The 25044-nt window shown below is 43.2% G+C and overlaps 1 protein-coding gene across 2 annotated transcripts; it reads right to left on the reverse strand.

The window, feature by feature from the left end:
- Window positions 1-1048: 1048 nt before the first annotated feature.
- PBK (PDZ binding kinase) lies at window positions 1049-21198 on the reverse strand. Of its 2 annotated transcripts, XM_040430951.1 has the most exons (7): window positions 21041-21196; window positions 19536-19632; window positions 18440-18582; window positions 17775-17944; window positions 1825-1954; window positions 1540-1719; window positions 1049-1459 (listed from the first exon to the last, which is right to left on the reverse strand). In XM_040430951.1, exons 1-7 carry the CDS (start codon window positions 21099-21101, stop codon window positions 1257-1259), a joined length of 984 nt encoding a protein of 327 aa, XP_040286885.1. In that variant the 5' UTR covers window positions 21102-21196; the 3' UTR covers window positions 1049-1256. The 2 variants fall into 2 exon arrangements, with proteins under 2 accessions (XP_040286885.1, XP_040286884.1); XM_040430950.1 differs by having other exon boundaries at window positions 1540-1954; window positions 21041-21198.
- Between the last annotated feature and the right edge of the window lie 3846 nt (window positions 21199-25044).

Genomic DNA, 25044 nt, shown 5'->3' on the forward strand with positions numbered 1-25044 from the left:
AATACTACTCCTATGTTCAAGAATATAACTACTATAATACTGCTCCTATGTTCAAGAATATAACTACTATAATACTGCTCCTATGTACAAGAATATAACTACTATAATACTGCCTCCTATGTACAAGAATATAACTACTATAATACTGCCTCCTATGTACAAGAATATAACTACTATAATACTGCCTCCTATGTACAAGAATATAACTACTATAATACTGCCTCCTATGTACAAGAATATAACTACTATAATACTGCTCCCTATGTACAAGAATATAACTACTATAATACTGCCTCCTATGTACAAGAATATAACTACTATAATACTGCCTCCTATGTACAAGAATATAACTACTATAATACTGCCTCCTATGTACAAGAATATAACTACTATAATACTGCCTCCTATGTACAAGAATATAACTACTATAATACTGCCTCCTATGTACAAGAATATAACTACTATAATACTGCCTCCTATGTACAAGAATATAACTACTATAATACTGCCTCCTATGTACAAGAATATAACTACTATAATACTGCCTCCTATGTACAAGAATATAACTACTATAATACTGCTCCTGTGTACAAGAATATAACTACTATAATACTGCTCCTATGTACAAGAATATAACTACTATAATACTGCTCCTATGTACAAGAATATAACTACTATAATACTGCTCCTATGTACAAGAATATAACTACTATAATACTACTCCTATGTACAAGAATATAACTACTATAATACTGCTCTTATGTACAAGAATATAACTACTATAATACTGCTCCTATGTACAAGAATATAACTACTATAATACTGCTCCTATGTACAAGAATATAACTACTATAATACTGCTCCTATGTACAAGAATATAACTACTATAATACTGCTCCTATGTACAAGAATATAACTACTATAATGATTGCCAGTTGGTGAATGACTTGGTTTTGTTATAATCTAATACATTTTATTATATGAATACATAACACACAAATACATTAATAAAACACAAACAAAACGATAACTAAACAAATAAAGACTTTTCTGCACCACAAGTTGCTGTTAGGTGCAGTTTTCTCCCTCACCTCTGGGGGCGCTGTATCCGCCTCTTTACCATACTTTCTCCTCATTGTAACACCTCTATCTATGTAACTTATCTAAACCGTCTCTTGGTAACTTTCTAAGGAAGTTGGCACTTTAAAAACTCTAAAACTGGTGACACCCCGAGCCTAGCTCAGCCCTAAAAATACTCATTGGATGTTCTCCGCCTCTAAGGCCTCCACAATCTGGGCGGCAGAGGGTCTCTCCTTGGGGTCCTCATTCGAGCACAGGTAGAACAGTTCGATGACCCGCTGGTAGGAATCGTTCAGCTCATCTGCGTTCAGCGGGGGCCGCGTCCCCAGGGCTTCATAGTAGGCGTCTTCGTCAAAGTCGTCTTCCTCAAACGAGTCCTCTGTGGACAAACAGAAGAAGCAATAAAATAAGTGAAGGAGATCTCACCGCCATAGTCCACCGGGTCCTGAAGACTCGCACCTTCATCATCGTCGTCTTCGGGTGGCAGGTTGAGATGAGGGATGGACAGGGTCATCATCTCCCACAGAGTCAGGCCAAAGGCATAGATGTCTGACTTGTCTGTGATTACCCCGTCCTCCTCCAGAGCTTCCTTGGGTTTCCAGGACTCGGTGCCGATGTAATACGCCTTCTGATCGGTCACTGGAAGTAAGGAGGAGAATTTAACCAAGTGCAGGAACCTCGGCTCAACAGATGAACCCCCAGACCCTGCATACGAGTCCTCACATGGGCTCTCGTGGTACTCACTGATCATGTTCTCGTCCAGCGGCAGCGACACCCCGACATCACAGATTTTGATGGACTCAAAGTCTCCTTTGATGACAACGTTGGAGGACTTGATGTCTCCGTGGAGGATTTTTTTATCAATGTGCAGGTACTGGAGGGAAAAGTAAGAACATATGAAAGAGGTGAGACATACGCGGTGCAGAACATCCCAGCCGGCCCCATGACAACCCCTACAGTAACAGTCTGGCCCCTGCGACCTCCACAAATACCGATGAGCCCCTGGTTTCAGAGTTGACGTTGCTTGTGTAGTCACTTGGCACAGAAATAAATGCCGGACACGGCCAAATGTGAAGGGATTTCCAACGCTTCTCCCAGTCATTTCTACGGAAAGTAGCGGTGTACGTACCGCCAACCCTCCAGCCGTAGATCAGGACTTCATGGTCCATCTCACACCCTGGTGGTATATCGCTAGGATATGCTAATGTCAGATAGGTGTCTGTCCCAGAGGTAGGACCCACACCTATCTGATGTTGCTGGCTTTTCCTAGCGATATATTTTACCAATGTGTAAGATTGGCCAACCCCTTTAATCTGAATACCAGGGGACCAGTCCCTGGAAGAACCCTGAATACAGCTCTGGATGGGACTGCAGTATGGTCAGGACATAACGTCAGTAGAAGAATCACCACTGAGCTCTGGCTTTATTAACTTCTTGAAGAGCTTAACATGCGCAGTGCGGGTCGGCAAAAGTTGCAGAAGGAGTTGGTCACCAGCCTGCCAGCCAATGATCAGCGCTGGCAGGTTGGTGACTTTTAAAATATTACTTTTATAAATATAATGTGTTAAATGGCTTCTGTGCTCCTCTGCTGGTCCTTTTCGTCGGTTGGTCCCAGCAGAGGAGCAGACATCACTGTGAGTACCCACCAACACCACACTTAGCCCCAGATCACCCCCCATCACCCCAATTAACCCCTTGATCACCCCTGTCAATCACTAGTGAAAGGGAAAAAAGTGATCAGTGTAAACTGTCACTTTTTTTTCCCACTAGTATTGACTGTTATGTTTAGGATAGTTTAGGCCCCTTGGTTAGGTAGTTAGCGTCAGTTAGCGCCCAGCCCACCGCAGTCACTGATTCGCTGATTAGCGTATCGCTAATCAGCATTTGCACTTTTATAGTATCTGTAAGTGATCAGAACTGATCACGGTCAGATCTATAATTGTGTGTATTTAAGATACTGCGCTAAAGGACAAATTTTAGAGATCAATGTTACTATACAGGTATTGCAACTGGATGCAGGCTGGCATGCGAAGATGTGTCACTATACAGGTGTTTGAGCTGGTCGGAAACCGCTTACCTGTAGTGAAGACCTCAGTTGGCGTGCTTTTGTCTGCGTCCCTGTAGGTTCGGTGAGGCGGCTTTTTTCCTTTTCTTTTCTTTTCTCTACTTTTTTGCTGCTTTATTGCTTTGATTATCAGTTCATTTTTTCTTTCTTTATTCTTTGTTCTTTATCGATGCTTTGGGTCAGGATGGGGTAATCCAGCTGCAGGATGGATCGGCGTGCTGCCTCGTGCCCCGGCCGGTGGCACGCTGCTGCCGCAGGTGGAGGTGTGTGTAGGGGAGTGGTTGGCGCTCACTTGGAGTTGGTTAGTGACGTCACTAAAGCGGTCAAGCAATGACCGACAGGTGCCAGGTATCCTTCTCCAACGCGTTACGAACTGCACGCTGTTCTCCCTCAGGGAGTGTTGCCTGGCTGTTCATGCACCCTTTTTATAGGCACTTCTCCAGAGCTTTAACCTCTTCCCTGCCAATCCTGCATGAATTCAGTGTCATTCACCTATTCAAAAGCGAACAATTCTAGCTCCGCATTTAGTCCGTTTGGTATTAGGCTGTCCATATTGAATATCCATTTGGATTCCTTTTTTGACATCTCGTTGATTTAGTCCCCCCCCCTCTTATTAGGTGGTATTATTTCAACCCCACAAAAACGGGATCCAGCAAAATTTCCCCCATGCTTTATACTGTAATGACGCGATAATGGATGTCCTTCATATTTTCTGGTTATGTTATATATATGTTCTCCTATTCTTTTCTTTAGGGTTCTCTTGGTGCGGCCCACGTAGATTTTATTGCAAGGGCATGTTAAGGTATATATGACCCCTTTACTATTACAGGTAATGAAGTGTTTTATGATGTGTTTATAGGATCCCTCGGAGTTGCTGATTTCTGTTATTATTTTTTTATTTTTTGATATTTTGCATCCTCTACAGGTTCTACACGGATGGAACCCTCCTAGTCCTCCTCCTTTTAATTTCTGATTTTTTTCCCCTACATTGGTTCCTGTACATCTACCTGTTGAGGCAATTATGTTACCTATATTTTGTGCCCTTCTGAATACAAATTTTGGGTCTTTCGGGATAAATTCTCCTATTATTTTGTCCTCTTTAAGGATGTCCCAGTGTCATTTTACTATTCTTTTGAATATTGGGACCTGATCACTGTATGGTGTTATAATGGGTGGGATTTTTGTGTTGGTTTCAATATCCAGAGTACTTTGTATTTTTATTCTCATTTTTCTTTTTAGCTGTTAGTAGAATTTGTCTGTTTAGTTGGTTTATTTCAATCTTTTGCTCCGACAATTTTGTTGTGTCATATCCCTTATGTTCCAATTTTTTCTGTAGTGTGTCTGCCTCCTTTTCATATTCCTCTATTTCTGTGCAGTTTCGTCTTAGCCTCATGAATTGGCTCCGCGGGATGTTTTCCAGCCATTTGGGAAGGTGGCAGCTATTCATCGATATGAAGCTGTTTCCATCTGTCGGTTTGCTGTAGGTTTTGGTAAGTAATTTGTTTCCCTCTATGTAAATGGTTAGATCCAAAAAGTTAATTTCTGTAGAACTAAATTCCAAATAAAAATCATTTTTATTAATATCTTTTAAAAATTCCAGCAGTTTTGTTTCTCCCCCATCCCATATAAAAACAATATCGTCGATAAAACGTCGCCAGAGGACGAGACCCGCACGGGGGGCGCCAAATGGGTGGATGGTCAACTCCTCCCACCACATAGGTTAGCGAACCCCGGTGCGAATCTCGTCCCCATCGCGGTACCCCACGTCTGTAGGTAAAATTGTTCATTGTATAAAAAATAATTTTTAGTTAAAATGAACATAATACATTCTGTTTTGTGTGGTTCTTGCCGCGATACCGCTGCTTTTTGCATACAGCATCCACTGAGCGCCACCCCTGCAATTCTTCTATCCTACTTGCTCATACCAACCACAAGCTTTGGGGGGCTGCTAGTGTTCTCTGCTATTGTTAATAACCACACGTACCAGCATCTATATGGCGGAACTGTGGTGGGACAGAAAGGAACGGATCCAGAGAGTTCATTCTATCTTTGGATCCAATTCCATAAAAAACTCTAAAAACAACAATCATGTGGATACACACTTTCCATTCATTAGAAATACTTTGCGAAATCTAGAAGACATGCTAACCATAGAACTAAAAGACCTATGGGAGATAATGACATTGGAAAAATACCTGGAGTGGAACATTGTGCCAAAAGGACTGAAAGTAGAAAAAACCCTATCAGGAGACATGGGTGATAAAGAAATTATTAGGGATGTCCCGATACCAGTATCGGTACCGATACCGATACCGGGCATTTGCACGAGTAAATGTCCCCGATACCACTGCCGATACCTGTGCACCGCTTCTATGGGGGGGCATTATTAGCATAGCATGTAGTGGAGCTGTGTGTGTACAGGGTGCATGTAGCAGAGCAGGAAGTCTGGGGTGACAGTCTCTGACTCATTCGATTCGTTTTAACTAATAAACTCTCAGACGATTCTCTGAGTCCCTGCAATAACTATAATTACATCACAGTCTGCTCCACTGTGTTTGCCAGGAGCGAGTCCCTCTAAAGGTGTAGTGTCTGTCTTCTATGGCCCTGGTCCTTCCCTTCCTGCCTGCAAGCTGCACATTGATCTCTAAAAGCAGGCATTAGGGCAAGAAGAAATATACATTACTGTATGATGGCCGCAAGACTATTATACTGAGGAGGGGGGGCTTCAAAAATTGTTGTCCTGACTCCTTACAGTAGCGTCTCCTTGTGGCCGCCTCATACAGTGTAACGTCTCCTTGTGGCTGCCCCCCATACAGTATAACGTCTCCTTGTGGCTGCCCCCCATACAGTATAACGTCTCCTTGTGGCTGCCCCCCATACAGTATAACGTCTCCTTGTGGCTGCCCCCCATACAGTATAACGTCTCCTTGTGGCTGCCCCCCATACAGTATAACGTCTCCTTGTGGCTGCCCCCCATACAGTATAACGTCTCCTTGTGGCTGCCCCCCATACAGTATAACGTCTCCTTGTGGCTGCCCCCATACAGTATAACGTCTCCTTGTGGCTGACCCCATACAGTATAACGTCTCCTTGTGGCTGCCCCCCATATAGTATAACGTCTCCTTGTGGCTGACCCCATACAGTATAACGTCTCCTTGTGGCTGCCCCCCATATAGTATAATGTCTCCTTGTGGCTGCCCCCCATATAGTATAATGTCTCCTTGTGGCTGCCCCCATACAGTATAACGTCTCCATGTGGCTGCCCCCATACAGTATAACGTCTCCTTGTGGCTGCCCCCCATACAGTATAACGTCTCCTTGTGGCTGACCCCATACAGTATAACGTCTCCTTGTGGCTGCCCCCCATATAGTATAATGTCTCCTTGTGGCTGCCCCCATACAGTATAACGTCTCCTTGTGGCTGCCCCCATACAGTATAACGTCTCCTTGTGGCTGCCCCCATACAGTATAACGTCTCCTTGTGGCTGCCCCCATACAGTATAACGTCTCCTTGTGGCCGCCCCCATACAGTATAACGTCTCCTTGTGGCCGCCCCCATACAGTATAACGTCTCCTTGTGGCTGCCCCCCATACAGTATAACGTCTCCTTGTGGCTGCCCCCCATACAGTATAACGTCTCCTTGTGGCTGCCCCATACAGTATAACGTCTCCTTGGAATGTTATAGTTCTGTTTTTGGGCCTTTTGGTTGGTCAGTGGTCAGAAAATACATGTGTGTGTATTTTATTGTTAAAATTAGTATCGGTAATTGGTATCGGTGAGTACTTAAATAAAAGTATCGGTACTCGTACTCAGTCTTAAAAAAAATGGTATCGGGACATCCCTAGAAATTATCACTGAATGGAACCAGATGTTCCATGACTTCTCAAGAAAAGCCATCAGCTTCATCATCCATAAAAGAAAGCAGAGACTAACAACCATGAGTAAAGAAATATGCACAGCTTTTGAAAAAATACGTCCTTGGAAAGACGACCCAAGCATACAACCGCTGGTTGACAACATAAGAACAAGACTGTATTACAAAGAAATAGAAATAAAAGAAAAGAAAATGTGGAAATTCAATAGAGACTCATTACCAACGCACATATTCAATCATGAACAAACTGAAGATCTCAGTGCTCTAGAAACTATAGATGAATTATCTATAGAAACATCAAATATTGAAGATACATCCTTCTCAGTATACAATCATACAGAGGAGATCCACACAGAGTATAATGATACAGACCCTCCACCAGCTACAACTAACCACGTGACAATAGAAGCCCAGACACACAACCCCAGCATTGTGCAACATAATAGATATAGTCCATTGAGTCAATTAATAGATGATGACATAAACCAAAATGGTAACACACAACCGATAATGAAGCCAAAAAAGAGAACAGAAAATACCAGCAATAAGAGTGAGGGGAAAGGTGAAAGATTCTCACTAAGAAGACACAATACAAATACATCATACAGCGCAGCATTGACAAATGGAAAACATCCTGGAGAAACAGGAGAAGACACAGCAGATATACAATCAGCGACAAATGAGGAAACCAATCAGGAAAATCAAGAACATTTGGAAACAACAAGAAGAAAGAAAGATAGCATCAAAAAAACAGTAAAAAAGGATTTTTTTCAGGTCCGAAAAAATACAAACAAAAAAAGGGATGCAGAGGGGGGAAATTCTCCAAAAAAAAGAAAAAAACCAATAGGGAAAACAGAAACGGAGGAAAAATGGGGACAAAAAATATACAACCTTAGCGACCACACTCTAAAACCAGGGGAGGAAAAAATCCTCAAAAAGGGACTAAAATTCGCCCCCACGGTACACCTCAACAAATTTGAGGCATTCATCGGGGTGAGAAAATTTATGAGGAACCTAGCCCTGAAAAAATACTTTATAAAAAAAAAAATCAGCAAATAATCAAATGCCCCAAAAAAACCAACATAAGGAAATACGCAAAGATACAGAGGAGGAGCCGACAGATATCTTCAAACACACCAATCTAAAACCTAAATCAAGACATAACCCCATACAGGAATACTCCTCAGCCTTAAACAGTTTTATGAACCAAGTAACAAGGGACATAAGGAAAATTAAATACCCAAAAAACCCTCAATATATGCGTAATATCTCGGAGGAAGAAAAGAAAGCCATCTTCAGCATGCAAAAAGATCACAACATCATCATACGCCCAGCTGACAAAGGGGGGGGGCATTGTACTACTCAACACCAAGAACTACAAAAAGGAAACCGAAAATATTTTAAGTGACGTAAGGACATACAAAAAACTAAAAAGTGACCCCACTGAACTGTTCAAAAAACAACTAAAAGGGCTAGTCCAAAAAGGGAGAGATATAGGCATTTTTAATAAAAAAGAAGCAACTTTTATAAACAACATCCATCCAAAAATTGCTGTACTATACCATAATCCCAAAATACACAAAAATATGAAAAACCCACCAGGGAGACCTATTGTGTCAGGTATAGACTGCCTCACTAGCTCACTATCCAGATATATTGACCAGCAATTACAACCTTACGTGCAGGCACTTCCAACCTATCTTAAAGACACCCAACACACTCTACAAATCCTTAACAATACAGAATGGAAAGACAATTACATAATGGGCACACTGGATGTAAAATCATTATACACCGTGATAGAAAACAGTAAAGGAGTGGACGCTGTTCAACACTTTTTAACAAAAAAAGGAGAAATGCCTGAAACACAGATTAACTTCTTGGGAGAATGTATTATGTTCATTTTAACTAAAAATTATTTTTTATACAATGAACAATTTTACCTACAGACGTGGGGTACCGCGATGGGGACGAGATTCGCACCGGGGTTCGCTAACCTATATGTCGGGTGGTGGGAGGAGTTGACCATCCACCCAGGTGGCGCCCCCCGTGCGGGTCTCGTCCTCTGGCGACGTTTTATCGACGATATTGTTTTTATATGGGATGGGGGAGAAACAAAACTGCTGGAATTTTTAAAAGATATTAATAAAAATGATTTTTATTTGGAATTTAGTTCTACATACAGCAGTAAAGAAATTAACTTTTTGGATCTAACCATTTACATAGAGGGAAACAAATTACTTACCAAAACCTACAGCAAACCGACAGATGGAAACAGCTTCATATCGATGAATAGCTGCCACCTTCCCAAATGGCTGGAAAACATCCCGCGGAGCCAATTCATGAGGCTAAGACGAAACTGCACAGAAATAGAGGAATATGAAAAGGAGGCAGACACACTACAGAAAAAATTGGAACATAAGGGATATGACACAACAAAATTGTCGGAGCAAAAGATTGAAATAAACCAACTAAACAGACAAATTCTACTAACAGCTAAAAAGAAAAATGAGAATAAAAATACAAAGTACTCTGGATATTGAAACCAACACAAAAATCCCACCCATTATAACACCATACAGTGATCAGGTCCCAATATTCAAAAGAATAGTAAAATGACACTGGGACATCCTTAAAGAGGACAAAATAATAGGAGAATTTATCCCGAAAGACCCAAAATTTGTATTCAGAAGGGCACAAAATATAGGTAACATAATTGCCTCAACAGGTAGATGTACAGGAACCAATGTAGGGGGAAAAAAAAATCAGAAATTAAAAGGAGGAGGACTAGGAGGGTTCCATCCGTGTAGAACCTGTAGAGGATGCAAAATATCAAAAAATAAAAAAATAATAACAGAAATCAGCAACTCCGAGGGATCCTATAAACACATCATAAAACACTTCATTACCTGTAATAGTAAAGGGGTCATATATACCTTAACATGCCCTTGCAATAAAATCTACGTGGGCCGCACCAAGAGAACCCTAAAGAAAAGAATAGGAGAACATATATATAACATAACCAGAAAATATGAAGGACATCCATTATCGCGTCATTACAGTATAAAGCATGGGGGAAATTTTGCTGGATCCCGTTTTTGTGGGGTTGAAATAATACCACCTAATAAGAGGGGGGGGGGACTACATCAAGGAGATGTCAAAAAAGGAATCCAAATGGATATTCAAAAAGGAACAGCCTAATACCAAACGGACTAAATGCGGAGCTAGAATTGTTCGCTTTTGAATAGGTGAATAACACTGAATTCATGCAGGATTGGCAGGGAAGAGGTTAAAGCTCTGGAGAAGGGCCTATAAAAAGGGTGCATGAACAGCCAGGCAACACTCCCTGAGGGAGAACAGCGTGCTGTTCGAAACGCGTTGGAGAAGGATACCTGGCACCTGTCGGTCATTGCTTGACCGCTTTAGTGACGTCACTAATCAACTCCAAGTGAGCGCCAACCACTCCCCTACACACACCTCCACCTGCGGCTGCAGCGCGCCACCGGCCGGGGCACGAGGCAGCACGCCGATCCATCCTGCAGCTGGATTACCCCATCCTGACCCAAAGCATCGATAAAGAACAAAGAATAAAGAAAGAAAAAACAAACTGATAATCAAAGCAATAAAGCAGCAAAAAAGTAGAGAAAAGAAAAGAAAAGGAAAAAAGCCGCCTCACCGAACCTACAGGGACGCAGACAAAAGCACGCCAACTGAAGCCTTCACTGCAGGGAAGCGGTTTCCGACCAGCTCAAACACCTGTATGGTGACACATCTTCGCATGCCAGCCTGCACCCAGTTGCAATACCTGTATAGTAACATTGATCTCTAAAATTTGTCCTTTAGCGCAGTATCTTAAATACACTTCATTGCCTTTCCTGTGCGGCAGTTTTGTGTGGTTCTTGCCGCGATACCGCTGCTTTTTGCATACAGCATCCATTGAGCGCCACCCCTGCAATTCTTCTATCCTACCAGATCTATAATTGTATTAGTGTCACCTTAGCTCGCCCTCCACCCAAAACGCAGTGTTTGCCCGATCAGGCCTGATCGGTCGCCCACACGTGCGTTCACCCACGCCCGCCTCGCCACAGTGACAAAAAAAATTTTTTCTTTTTTTTTTATCACTGCACAATCACTTTACAAGAGCTGCGGCTATAAAAAAAAACAGTTTTGATATTTTTTATCAATCGCAGCGGCCTCCGGTACTTCGCTAGCCTCCCCTTTGTAAGACAGGTTTGCTTTTTTTCTTGGGTAGTCTCAGGGAATACCCCTAAATTTAGTAGTCCAAAATGTCAAACGGGGGGTATTCTTCTGAAGAGGCCTACAGGATTCTGACCCAGTCGGATGAGGAAAGGGAACCCTCATCTGACGAATCTAGCGGGTCAGAATATGAACCTGTAGAAAGCAGTGGCTCTCTAACCCAAAGTTCGGACGATGAGGTTGAGGTCCCTGATACCACCAGGTGTACCCGGCCCCGTGTTGCTAGACCACAGGTTGCGCAGGATCCGCTTCAAGGGCAGCAGAGTGGGGCTGGGGCTGGCGCTGCCAGATCACGTGGTGAGGCATACACCAGCAGCGCAGCCCTCCCTGGACCTAGTACCAGCACTGCCGTACAACATGGTGAAGTGGCGAGCACCAGGGCAGTTGAAGCTGGTACGGTGGCACGTGCAGTAGTTCCCCCGTCGCAGCCACCGCACAGACAGGCCCTGGCACATGTGGGGTATTTATACTGCCCTGGCATTTTAGGGGCCCTAAAGCTTGAGAAGAAGTCTGGAATCCAAATGCCCTCCTAAAAAAGGTACTCATTGGAATTTGGGCCCCTTTGCGCACCTAGGCTGCAAAAAAGTGTCACATGTGGTATCGCCGTACTCAGGAGAAGTAGGGCAATGTGTTTTGGGGTGTACTTTTACATATACCCATGCTGGGTGAGAGAAATATCTCTGTAAATGACAACTTTTCCCATTTTTTTTTTTTTTAATACAAAGTTGTCAATTTACAGATATATTTCTCTCACCCAGCATGGGTATATGTAAAAATACACCCCAAAACACATTGCCCTACTTCTCCTGAGTACGGCGATACCACGTGTGACACTTTTTTGCAGCCTAGATGCGCAAAGGGGCCCAAATTCTAAAGAGCACCTGTAGGATTTCACAGGGCATTTTAACGCATTTGGATTCCAAACTACTTCTCACGCTTTAGGGCCCCTAAAATGCCAGGGCTGTATAAATACCCCACAAGTGACCCCATTTTGGAAAGAAGACACCCCAAGGTATTCCGTGAGGGGCATGGAGAGTTCATGTAAAATTTTATTTTTTGTCACAAGTTAGTGGAATATGAGGCTTTGTAAGGAAAAAAAAAAAGTAAATTTCCGCTAACTTGTGACAAAAAATAAAAACTTCCATGAACTCACTATGCCCATCAGCGAATACCTTAGGGTACTAGAAAACGGCTGTGGTGGTGGCTCACTGCTAATTACCTATGATATGGTGCTACCAACCCAAAAGAGAGGACACCCTACCTCTTAGAGATAAGATAGGAAATAAAGATATATGTTGGGCGAGCACCCTTCTTTCTTTTTAAAAAAACCTCACTGTGTTCAAATAAAACCGTGAGAAAATCATAACAGAAAAAAAAAAAAATCGAAAGTCTCTAAAAAAAATATAAAAAAAAAATTAAAAAAAAAACGATATTCTAAAAAATTGGATATCTGAAAATAATCAGAAGTCCAAAAAAAAAAAAATCGGAAGTTTGAAGAACTATGTCAAAAAAAATCGGAAGCGTCTAACATAAGTAAAAAAAATCGGAAGCACCGAATTTTAAATTCTAAAGTTTGGACTCAAAATCCGGCGTCCAGGTTTTGACGACAGTCCTACAGAGTATATAAGGCGGATACAGACAGGTGTAGCGTAACCACTGAGGAAGTGATAGTTATATTTCCCGAAACGCGTCTGGTAAACGCCATACACCTGTCGGAATACTTTTAGTCACATGGCCATGCAGACATTATTATAATATCTGGAAGATCGAATCTTTGAATCGACACAGTAGAGACGTCATCACCGGACGAAAAAGGAAGTCACGCAAGTGTGATCCCGCGAGATCTTGCGAGTGCGGCTATCGAGGAGTGCGACGCAAGACGCCGGAGTTTCCCGCACCACTCGCCCCCCGACGAACATTAGCGGACACACGTGGACTATCCCTGGAAGGAGGAGGTAAGCGGCTGAACAGCCGAGAGTACCGTTAATCATTTTCCAATTGAACATCATTCATATCCTGATAAGAACCCCCGGACTGAATTTGAATATTGCCGATTGTACCTATAAGGAACATTACCGGACTTGACCACTCAGTATAAATAATACCACCATATAAAGCCGAGTGTGAGTGCCGTTTGTGGACTATAGACCAAACCCTCCCAGCCTTATAAATAACATCTACAATTGCGGTTTTTCTATTGAATCTTTGCTGAATAAGCTAAGGACATAAACATCAGGCCTTACAAGGAATCTCAAGTGCCATATGGCGGAATAGCCCCTTATGGGCACTACCAATATTTATTCAAATATTCATCAGTCGCTCCATTGTGGTTATTGCCAATTTATTGATGCATTTTTATTCATTTTATGTATCTGTTTTTATCTTGATTGACATTTTACCTTGAATACCTTAGGGTGTCTACTTTCCGAAATGGGGTCATTTGTGGGGTGTTTGTACTGTCTGGGCATTGTAGAACCTCAGGAAACATGACAGGTGCTCAGAAAGTCAAAGTGCGGAAATTAATTTTTTGGCACCATAGTTTGTAAACGCTATAACTTTTACCCAAACCAATAAATATACACTTATTGCATTTTTTTTTTTTTATCAAAGACATGTAGAACAATAAATTTAGAGAAAAATTTATATAGAAATGTAGTTTTATTTGAAAAAATTTACAACAGAAAGTGAAAAATGTCATGTCATTTTTTTGCAAAAATTTCGGTCATTTTTGATTAATATAAAAAAAAAAAAAAGTAAAAATGTCAGCAGCAGTGAAATACCACCAAATGAAAGCTCTATTAGTGAGAAGAAAAGGAGGTAAAATTCATCTGGGTGGTAAGTTGTATGACCGCGCAATAAACGGTGAAAGTAGGGTAGGTCAGAAGTGTAAAAAGTGGCCTGGTCATTAAGGGGGTTTAAGCACTGGGGGCTGAGGTGGTTAAAGGGGTTGTCAAGGATTGACGTGTCATATTAGACCTTCACACCACCAGACCGGGAAAGGGAAGCATACCTACCTGTTCCCTGCCTCTCGGTTTAGGCTCCATGGGTCCCCCGCCGCCTTATGTCCCAGCCTGTTCTAGGGGCACTGTCAATCACTGCCTGACCCAGTCTGTACATGAAGTTTATAGGCAGGGACCAGAAGTCCAGTAAAGAGAAGCAAGGAGCCGAAACGGTGCGGGTAGGTATACATCTCTTCACAGGTCCCACTGGTTGGCATACAGTTAAAAATAAACTCTGGACAACCCCTTTAACCCCATAGGGACACAGCCTTATTTCACCTTAAGGACCAGGCCATTTTATGAAAATCTGACCACTGTCACTTTAAGTGCTGATAACTTTAAAACGCTTTGACTTATCCAGGCCGTTCTGAGATTGTTTTTTCGTCACATATTGTACTTCATGACACTGGTAAAATGAAGTCAAAAAAATTTTTTTTTTTGCACAAAATAATACCTAATTTACCCAAAAATTTGAAAAATTTGCAAATTTCAAAGTTTCAGTTTCTCTACTTCTGTAATACATAGTAATACCCCCAAAAATTGTAATGACTTTACATTCCCCATATGTCTACTTCATGTTTGAATTGTTTTGGGAATTATATTTTATTTTTTGGGGATGTTATAAGGCTTAGAAGTTTAGAAGCAAATCTTGAAATTTTTCAGAAATTTACAAAAACTCAATTTTTAGGGACCAGTTCAAGTCTGAAGTCACTTTGCGAGGCTTACATAAGAGTTATTGGCAAATGGGGATGAAATTTGAGAATTTCATTTTTTGGCCTAATTTTCCATTTTAACCCATTTTTTCCACTAACAAAGCAAGGGTTAACAGCCAAACAAGACTGTATCTTTATTGCCCTGACTCTGCCGTTTACGTAAACACGCCAATATGTGGCCGTAAACTACTGTACGGCCACACAGCGGGGCGTAGAGTGAAAGGTGCGCGGTTTGGTTTTTGGAAGGCAGATTTTGCTGGACTGGTTTTTTGACACCATGTCCCATTTGAAGCCCCCCTGATGCACCCCTAGAGTAGAAACTCCATAAAAGTGACCCCATCTAAGAAACTACACCCCTCAAGGTATTCAAAACTGATTTTACAAACGTTGTTAACCCTTTAGGTGTTGCACAAGATTTAATGGAAAATAGAGATACAATTTCAAAATTTCACTTTTTTGGCAGATTTTCCATTTTAATATTTTTTTTCCAGTTACAAAGCAAGGGTTAACAGCCAAACAAAGCTCATTATTTATGGCCCTGATTCTGTAGTTTACAGAAACACCCCATATGTGGCCATAAACTGCTGTACGGGCACACGGCAGGGCGCAGAAGGAAAGGAATGCCATACGGTTTTTGGAAGGCAGATTTTGCTGGACTGTTTTTTTTGACACAATGTCCCATTTGAAGCCCCCTGATGCACCCCTAGAGTAGAAACTCCAAAAAAGTGACCCCATTTTAGAAACTACGGGATAGGGTGGCAGTTTTGTTGGTACTAGTTTAGGGTACATATGATTTTTGGTTGCTCTATATTACACTTTTTGTGAGGCAAGGTAACAAGAAATAGCTTTTTTGGCACTGTTTTTTTTTTTTTGTTATTTACAACATTCATCTGACAGGTTAGATCATGTGGTATTTTTATAGAGCAGGTTGTCACGGACGCGGCGATACCTAATATGTATACTTTTTTTTTTTATTTATGTAAGTTTTACACAATGATTTCATTTTGAAAACAAAGAAAATGTTTTAGTGTCTCCATAGTCTAAGAGCCATAGTTTTTGGGCGATTATCTTAAGTAGGGTCTCATTTTTTGCGGGATGAGATGACGGTTTGATTGGCACTATTTTGGGGTGCATATGACTTTTTGATCGCTTGCCATTACACTTTTTGTGACGCAAGAGGACAAAAAATGGCATTTTTTACACCGTTTTTATTTTAAATTTTTTACGGTGGTCATCTGAGGGGTTAGATCATGTGATATTTTTATAGAGCCGGTCGATACGGACGCGGCGATACCTAATATGTATACTTTTTTTTAAAATTTATGTAAGTTTTACACAAGGATTTCATTTTTGAAACAAAAAAAACATGTTTTAGTGTTTCCATAGTCTAAGAGCCATAGTTTTTTCAGTTTTGGGGCGATTATCTTGGGTAGGGTATGATTTTTGTGGGATGAGATGACGGTTTGATTGGTACTATTTTGGCGTACATGCGACTTTTTTGATCACTTTTATTACCTTTTTTTGGGAAGTAAGGTGGGCAAAATTTCAATTTCATCATAGTTTTTTATTTTTATGGCGTTCACCGTTCGGGTAAAGTAACATGATCAGGTTGTTACGGACGCGGCGATACCAAACATGTGTAGGGAATTTTATTTTTTTCATTTTTAATCAGTGATAAATGTGTTTTTTGATTTTTACTTGTTTTTCACTTTTTTTTTTACCCAGACCCACTTGGTTCTTGAAGATCCAGTGGGTCTGATGTCTGCGTAATACAGTACAGTACAATATATATTGTACTGTACTTTACTTACACTTTGTCTGAACAGATCTCTGCCTTTAGCACAGATCTGTTCAGCACCATGGACAGCAGGATGCCTGAGACGGCGTCCTGTTGCCATGGGAACCTTCCCCGTCTGCTCAGAACTTCGCAGACGGGGAAGGGTAAGGACGGGGCTGTCTGGGGGCTCTCTCCCTCTCCCATCGGGGGGCTGCAAAGGCACAGTAGCCCCCCAATGGGAGAGGGAGGGAGCTCCCTCTTACTGTTAACTTTTTCCATACAGCGGTCCGTACGGACCGCTGTATGGAAAGGGTTAAACGGCTGACATCGCATCGCAGATGTCAGCCGTTTATACCAGGGTGCCAGCAATGTGCTGGCACCCTGGTATACCCACTAACCACCAACGATCATTCAAGGGGAGGCGGGCGGGGGATCGCGATCCCGCCTGCCGCACCGCCCGCCTCCCGCAACCCTCCCCCTGCACCTCCCACCGGGGCTAAAATCACTCAGTGGTGCAGGGGGTGGGATACAGATATATTTTGGACATTATAAAGTTTCTGATCCTCGCGGTCAGGGACTGCGGGGATCAGAAACTGCAGAAAGCGCATCAAACCGCAGGTCTGAATTGACCTGCGGTTTGTTGCGATCGCCGACATGGGGGGGGTCACGGGACCCCCCCGCGCATTTAGCCTAGGTGCCTGCTCAATGATTTGAGCAGGCACCTTGTTCCGATCACTGCCGGCCAGGCGGCAGTGATCGGAACAACACATGACGTACCAGTACGTCATGTGTCCTTAAGAGGTTAAGGGGTTAGGCACATATCTGCCTAGATCTCAAAATAATGGGACCTTCTACCAGGAAATGATTCAAGAGTCGCCTGTGGCCCCCACTTCCAAACCTCTCGCCATAGGTTGATGCAGTCACATGACCTGCAAACCAGTAAAAGTGGAGCTTCCCTTTAAGCAATGACCCACCCAAATGCAACAAGGTAAATCTGTGATTTCATACCTTCAGGCCCCGCGCCATGTTCAGGGCCACTTTAAGAATGGTGTCAGCAGGAAACGGGCCCAGGCACTTCTCGTTCCTCTCCTCTATGAGGTCGTTCAGCGACTTCTCTCCGCCGTACTCCATGGCCAGGCACAGGCTGCCATCATTGGTCTTGGTCAGCCCCCGGTAACCTGAGATGGACATGTTTAATTTTTAGTTATGCTCAGCCAATGGCAGGCGACGACAGGAACAAGCCTCCCTAGCATCACGGGTGACGATAGGTAGGCTCGTCGCTGCCTGCCATTGGCTGACCCCCAACCTGACACCGGATGTTTTCATCTGCACGCGGGGTCACAGGGTCGTCTGCACAGCGGCAGCCATGCGGGAACCAGGAGCAGCGAGCTAGGTGAGTAGAATCAGTGTGAAGGTCGCGGGCATACGGGGGGAAATTTCCAGGCTCGGATAACCCCTTTAACTTCCACTAGACCCCTTTAAACGTCCATGTGTAGGCACTGATGTGGCCCCCACCGGTCTCCAAAGTGCAGATAGCAGTAAGAAGCGATCTGATGATGTCATAGGCTGTACAGGACTCAGTGTCAGACTAGCAAGAAAATCTGGCTAATCCAGTATTGTGCCATGTCTGCCACAGACCATCTTACCAGAAGTTCTCCAGACTCTACACTCACCGATGATGTTGGGGTGTTGCAGGTTTTTGAGGATTTTGGCCTCATCATTCAGTCTTTGCTCATACAGGTTCTTGCTGGACTTATCACATTGTTTATTCACCTTCTTCACAGCCCAAGGAGAGTGAGATAAACCTTTAGGTGACCTGAGGAATGATACATAAGGAAACTGATACATCCTGTATTATCCTCCAGAGCTGCACTCCCTATTCTGCTGGTGGAGTCACTGTGTACATACATTACATTACTTATCCTGTACTGATCCTGAGTTACATCCTGTATTATACTCCAGAGCTGCACTCACTATTCTGCTGGTGGAGTCACTGTGTACATACATTACTTATCCTGTACTGATCCCGAGTTACATCCTGCATTATACTCCAGAGCTGCACTCGCTCTGGTTATAACATCCCCCCCAGTATAATACAGCCCCCCCATATCACTGGTGCAGTCACTGTGTACATACATTACTGATCCTGGGTTACATCCTAAATTATACTCCAGAGCTGCACTCACTATACTGCTGGTGAAGTCACTGTGTACATACATTACTTATCCTGTACTGATCCTGTATTATACTCCAGAGCTGCACTCACTATTCTGCTGGTGCAGTCACTGTGTACATACATTACTTATCCTGTACTGATCCTGTATTATACTCCAGAGCTGCACTCACTATTCTGCTGGTGCAGTCACTGTGTACATACATTACTTATCCTGTACTGATCCTGAGTTACATCCTGTATTATACTCCAGAGCTGCACTCACTATTCTGCTGGTGCAGTCACTGTGTACATACATTACTTATCCTGTACTGATCCCGAGTTACATCCTGTATTATACTCCAGAGCTGCACTCACTATTCTGCTGGTGAAGTCACTGTGTACATACTGACCACAAGCTTGCAGGCTGTACATTAGTTGACGGCACATTGTCCCGGGTAAAGAGGACTCTTCAGTGACGGAACAATCAGGGAACAGTTGGAGAATAGTGAATGCAGCTCTGGAGTACAATACATCAAGACACTGGTGCACAGGGTGTGTGGTCTTCCAGGAGTGAACCCTGTGATAGCAGATGGGTGTCTCCGGAGAGGACTTACCTTTTCATGAGGTAAACGCTGACTCCGGTGCCGTAACCAAACTTCTTCATGAATGGTGAGGCTGGTATAGCGAAGGAGGGGGAGGGGGTGACAGGTCCTGGGACAGAGGAATAGTGTGGTTATAATAGTGCCGCCTGGTCCTGGCTCTATAGTGTGCGCTCCTCCCCTGCAGGCCGGATACGCAGGGCAGCAGTTTTTGGCCTTTAGGCCTCGTGCACGACGGTATTCCCAGTCCTCATCAGATTGGATGTGGACCCTTCATATCAATAGGACCGCAAAAGATGCAGACAACATACCGCAAGCTGTCCACATCCGTATGTCCGTGCAGCCCCACAAAATACACCCCCAGTATAATACAGCCCCCCCTCCATATCACTGTATGATGACATCACCCCCCAGTATAATACAGCCCCCCCTCCAAATCACTGTATGATGACATCACCCCCAGTATAATACAGCCCCCCCATATCACTGTATGATGACATCACCCCCCCAGTATAATACAGCCCCCCCATATCACTGTATGACGACATCACCCCCCAGTATAATACAGCCCCCCCTCCAAATCACTGTATGACGACATCACCCCCCAGTATAATACAGCCCCCCCATATCACTGTATGACGACATCACCCCCCAGTATAATACAGCCCCCCCATATCACTGTATGATGACATCACCCCCAGTATAATACAGCCCCCCCTCCATATCACTGTATGATGACATCACCCCCCAGTATAATACAGCCCCCCCTCCATATCACTGTATGATGACATCACCCCCCAGTATAATACAGCCCCCCCCTCCAAATCACTGTATGATGACATCCCCCCCAGTATAATACAGCCCCCCCTCCAAATCACTGTATGACGACATCACCCCCAGTATAATACAGCCCCCCCATATCACTGTATGATGACATCACCCCCCAGTATAATACAGCCCCCCCTCCAAATCACTGTATGATGACATCACCCCCAGTATAATACAGCCCCCCCATATCACTGTATGATGACATCACCCCCCCAGTATAATACAGCCCCCCCATATCACTGTATGATGACATCACCCCCCAGTATAATACAGCCCCCCCTCCAAATCACTGTATGACGACATCACCCCCCAGTATAATACAGCCCCCCATATCACTGTATGATGACATCACCCCCCAGTATAATACAGCCCCCCCATATCACTGTATGACGACATCACCCCCAGTATAATACAGCCCCCCCATATCACTGTATGATGACATCACCCCCAGTATAATACAGCCCCCCCCATATCACTGTATGATGACATCACCCCCAGTATAATACAGCCCCCCCCATATCACTGTATGATGACATCACACTCCAGTATAATACAACCCCCCCATATCATTGCATGACATCACCCCCATTACATATCAACGTCACAGATGCTTTTACTGTAGTGACGTCACACGCGGTATCTCCGTCCTGTATACACTAGTGCAGACGTTATAACCGCGGTGCGGCTCTCACCGGAGCTCTTCTTCCTCTCCACCTTACAGGGGGTCTTGAAGCTGCTCTCTGAGGTCTCCATGCTGAGTGTCTGCTGGTACCGGCTCCACAATCCGCTCCTTCCTCCCGCGACACTTCAAACTACAGCAAGCGCGCTCCCGTCCGTGACGTCACCGGTCAACGGCGTGCCCGCGCGCGTACTGTCTTCAGAGGACGTGCACGTCATGACGTCATTACGGACAGGCCGCAAAATAGTAGCGGCGGGAATGTGTGATACTGGCTGTAGTATATCTGATCTTATTATGTATGATACTGGCTGTAGTATATCTGATCTTATGTGTGATACTGGCTGTAGTATATCTGATCTTATTATGTATGATACTGGCTGTAGTATATCTGATCTTATGTGTGATACTGGCTGTAGTATATCTGATCCTATTATGTGTGATACTGGCTGTAGTATATCTGATCTTATGTGTGATACTGGCTGTAGTATATCTGATCCTATTATGTGTGATACTGGCTGTAGTATATCTGATCTTATGTGTGATACTGGCTGTAGTATATCTGATCTTATGTGTGATACTGGCTGTAGTATATCTGATCTTATTATGTGTGATACTGGCTGTAGTATATCTGATCTTATGTGTGATACTGGCTGTAGTATATCTGATCTTATTATGTGTGATACTGGCTGTAGTATATCTGATCTTATGTGTGATACTGGCTGTAAAGTAATGCCATCATGTGGAATACTACCTGCTGTAGGTTGTATCTAATCCAATCGTGCTGTACCATCTGCTGAGCTGTGTATCTAATCCTATCCTGTGTGATACTGTCTGCTGAGCTGTGTATCTAATCCTATCCTGTGTGATACTGTCTGCTGAGCTGTGTATCTAATCCTATCATGTGTGATACTGTCTGCTGAGCTGTGTAGCTGAGCATCCAGAATAAAGAGCGCTGCTCCAGAGGACCCCAAATGAATACTTGTGTATTAAAAAAACAAATCCGGCAGCCTGATGACTGTGACCTGTAGCTCTGTGTATTGTTATAGATTTATTTTTTAATAAACAAGTATTCGCTTCTTCACATAAGTCTATTATATGTCACAGTCTGCTGAGCCTCTGTATCTAAGCCTGTCCTGTACATCTCCCCGCATCACTGTATGATGACATCACCCCCCCAGTATAATACACCTCTCATATCACTGTATGATGACATCATCCCCCCCCCAGTATAATACATCTCCCATATAACTGTATGATGACATCTCCCCCCAGTATAATACACCTCCCATATCACTGTATGATGACATCACACACCCCTAGTATAATACACCTCCCATATCACTGTATGATGACATCTCCCCCCCCCCAGTATAATACATCTCCCATATAACTGTATGATGACATCTTCCCCCCCCCCAGTATAATACATCTCCCATATAACTGTATGATGACATCACCCCCCAGTATAATACACCTCCCATATCACTGTATGATGACATCACACACCCCCAGTATAATACATCTCCCATATAACTGTATGATGACATCTCCCCCCCCCCCAGTATAATACATCTCCCATATCACTGTATGTTGACATCACCCCCCAGTATAATACACCTCCCATATAACTGTATGATGACATCACCCCCCCCAGTATAATACACCTCCCATATCACTGTATGATGACATCACACACCCCTAGTATAATACACCTCCCATATCACTGTATGATGACATCTCCCCCCCCCAGTATAATACATCTCCCATATAACTGTATGATGACATCTCCCCCCCCCCCCAGTATAATACATCTCCCATATCACTGTATGTTGACATCACCCCCCAGTATAATACATCTCCCATATAACTGTATGATGACATCACCCCCCCCAGTATAATACACCTCCCATATCACTGTATGATGACATCACCCCCCAGTATAATACACCTCCCATATCACTGTATGATGACAGATCACCCCCCCCCCAGTATAATACACCTCCCATATCACTGTATGATGACATCACCCCCCCTCAGTATAATATATCTCCCATATCACTGTATAATGACATCACCCCCCCAGTATAATACACCTCCCATATCACTGTATGATGACATCACCCCCCCTCAGTATAATACACCTCCCATATCACTGTATGATGACATCACCCCCCCTCAGTATAATATATCTCCCATATCACTGTATGATGACATCACACACCCCAGTATAATACATCTCCCATATCACTGTATAATGACATCACACACCCGTAGTATAATACACCTTCCATATCACTGTATGATGACATCACCCCCCAGTATAATACACCTTCCATATCACTGTATGATGACATCACACACCCCAGTATAATACATCTCCCATATAACTGTATGATGACATCACCCCCCCGTATAATACACCTCCCATATAACTGTATGATGACATCACCCCCAGTATAATACATCTCCTATATCACTGTATGATGACATCACACACCCCTAGTATAATACATCTCCCATATCACTGTATGTTGACATCACCCCCCATTATAATACATCTCCCATATCACTGTATGATGACATCACCCCCCAGTATAATACACCTCCCATATCACTGTATGATGACATCACACACCCCTAGTATAATACATCTCCCATATCACTGTATGTTGACATCACCCCCCAGTATAATACATCTCCCATATCACTGTATGATGACATCACCCCCCAGTATAATACACCTCCCATATCACTGTATGATGACATCACACACCCCTAGTATAATACATCTCCCATATCACTGTATGTTGACATCACCCCCCAGTATAATACACCTCCCATATCACTGTATGATGACATCACCCCCCCCCCAGTATAATACATCTCCCATATAACTGTATGATGACATCACCCCCCCCCAGTTTAATACACCTCCCATATCACTGTACGATGACATCACCCTCCCCAGTATAATACACCTCCCATATCACTGTATGATGACATCACACACCCCTAGTATAATACATCTCCCATATCACTGTATGTTGACATCACCCCCCAGTATAATACACCTCCCATATCACTGTATGATGACATCACCCCCCCCAGTATAATACACCTCCCATATCACTGTATGATGACATCACCCCCCCAGTATAATACATCTCCCATATAACTGTATGATGACATCACCCCCCAGTTTAATACACCTCCCATATCACTGTACGATGACATCACCCTCCCCAGTATAATACACCTCCCATATCACTGTATGATGACATCACCCCCCCTCAGTATAATACACCTCCCATATCACTGTATGATGACATAACACACTCCAGTATAATATATCTCCCATATCACTGTATGATGACATCACCCCCCCTCAGTATAATATATCTCCCATATCACTGTATAATGACATCACCCCCCCAGTATAATACACCTCCCATATCACTGTATGATGACATCCCCCCCCCCTCAGTATAATATATCTCCCATATCACTGTATAATGACATCACCCCCCCAGTATAATACACCTCTCATATCACTGTATGATGACATCACACACCCCAGTATAATACATCTCCCATATCACTGTATAATGACATCACACACCCGTAGTATAATACACCTTCCATATCACTGTATGATGACATCACCCCCCAGTATAATACACCTTCCATATCACTGTATGATGACATCACACACCCCAGTATAATACATCTCCCATATAACTGTATGATGACATCACCCCCCCGTATAATACACCTCCCATATAACTGTATGATGACATCACCCCCAGTATAATACATCTCCTATATCACTGTATGATGACATCACACACCCCTAGTATAATACATCTCCCATATCACTGTATGTTGACATCACCCCCCAGTATAATACATCTCCCATATCACTGTATGATGACATCACCCCCCAGTATAATACACCTCCCATATCACTGTATGATGACATCACACACCCCTAGTATAATACATCTCCCATATCACTGT

This window comes from Bufo bufo, chromosome 4 (genome assembly GCF_905171765.1).
Source record: "Bufo bufo chromosome 4, aBufBuf1.1, whole genome shotgun sequence".
NCBI lineage: Eukaryota > Metazoa > Chordata > Amphibia > Anura > Bufonidae > Bufo > Bufo bufo.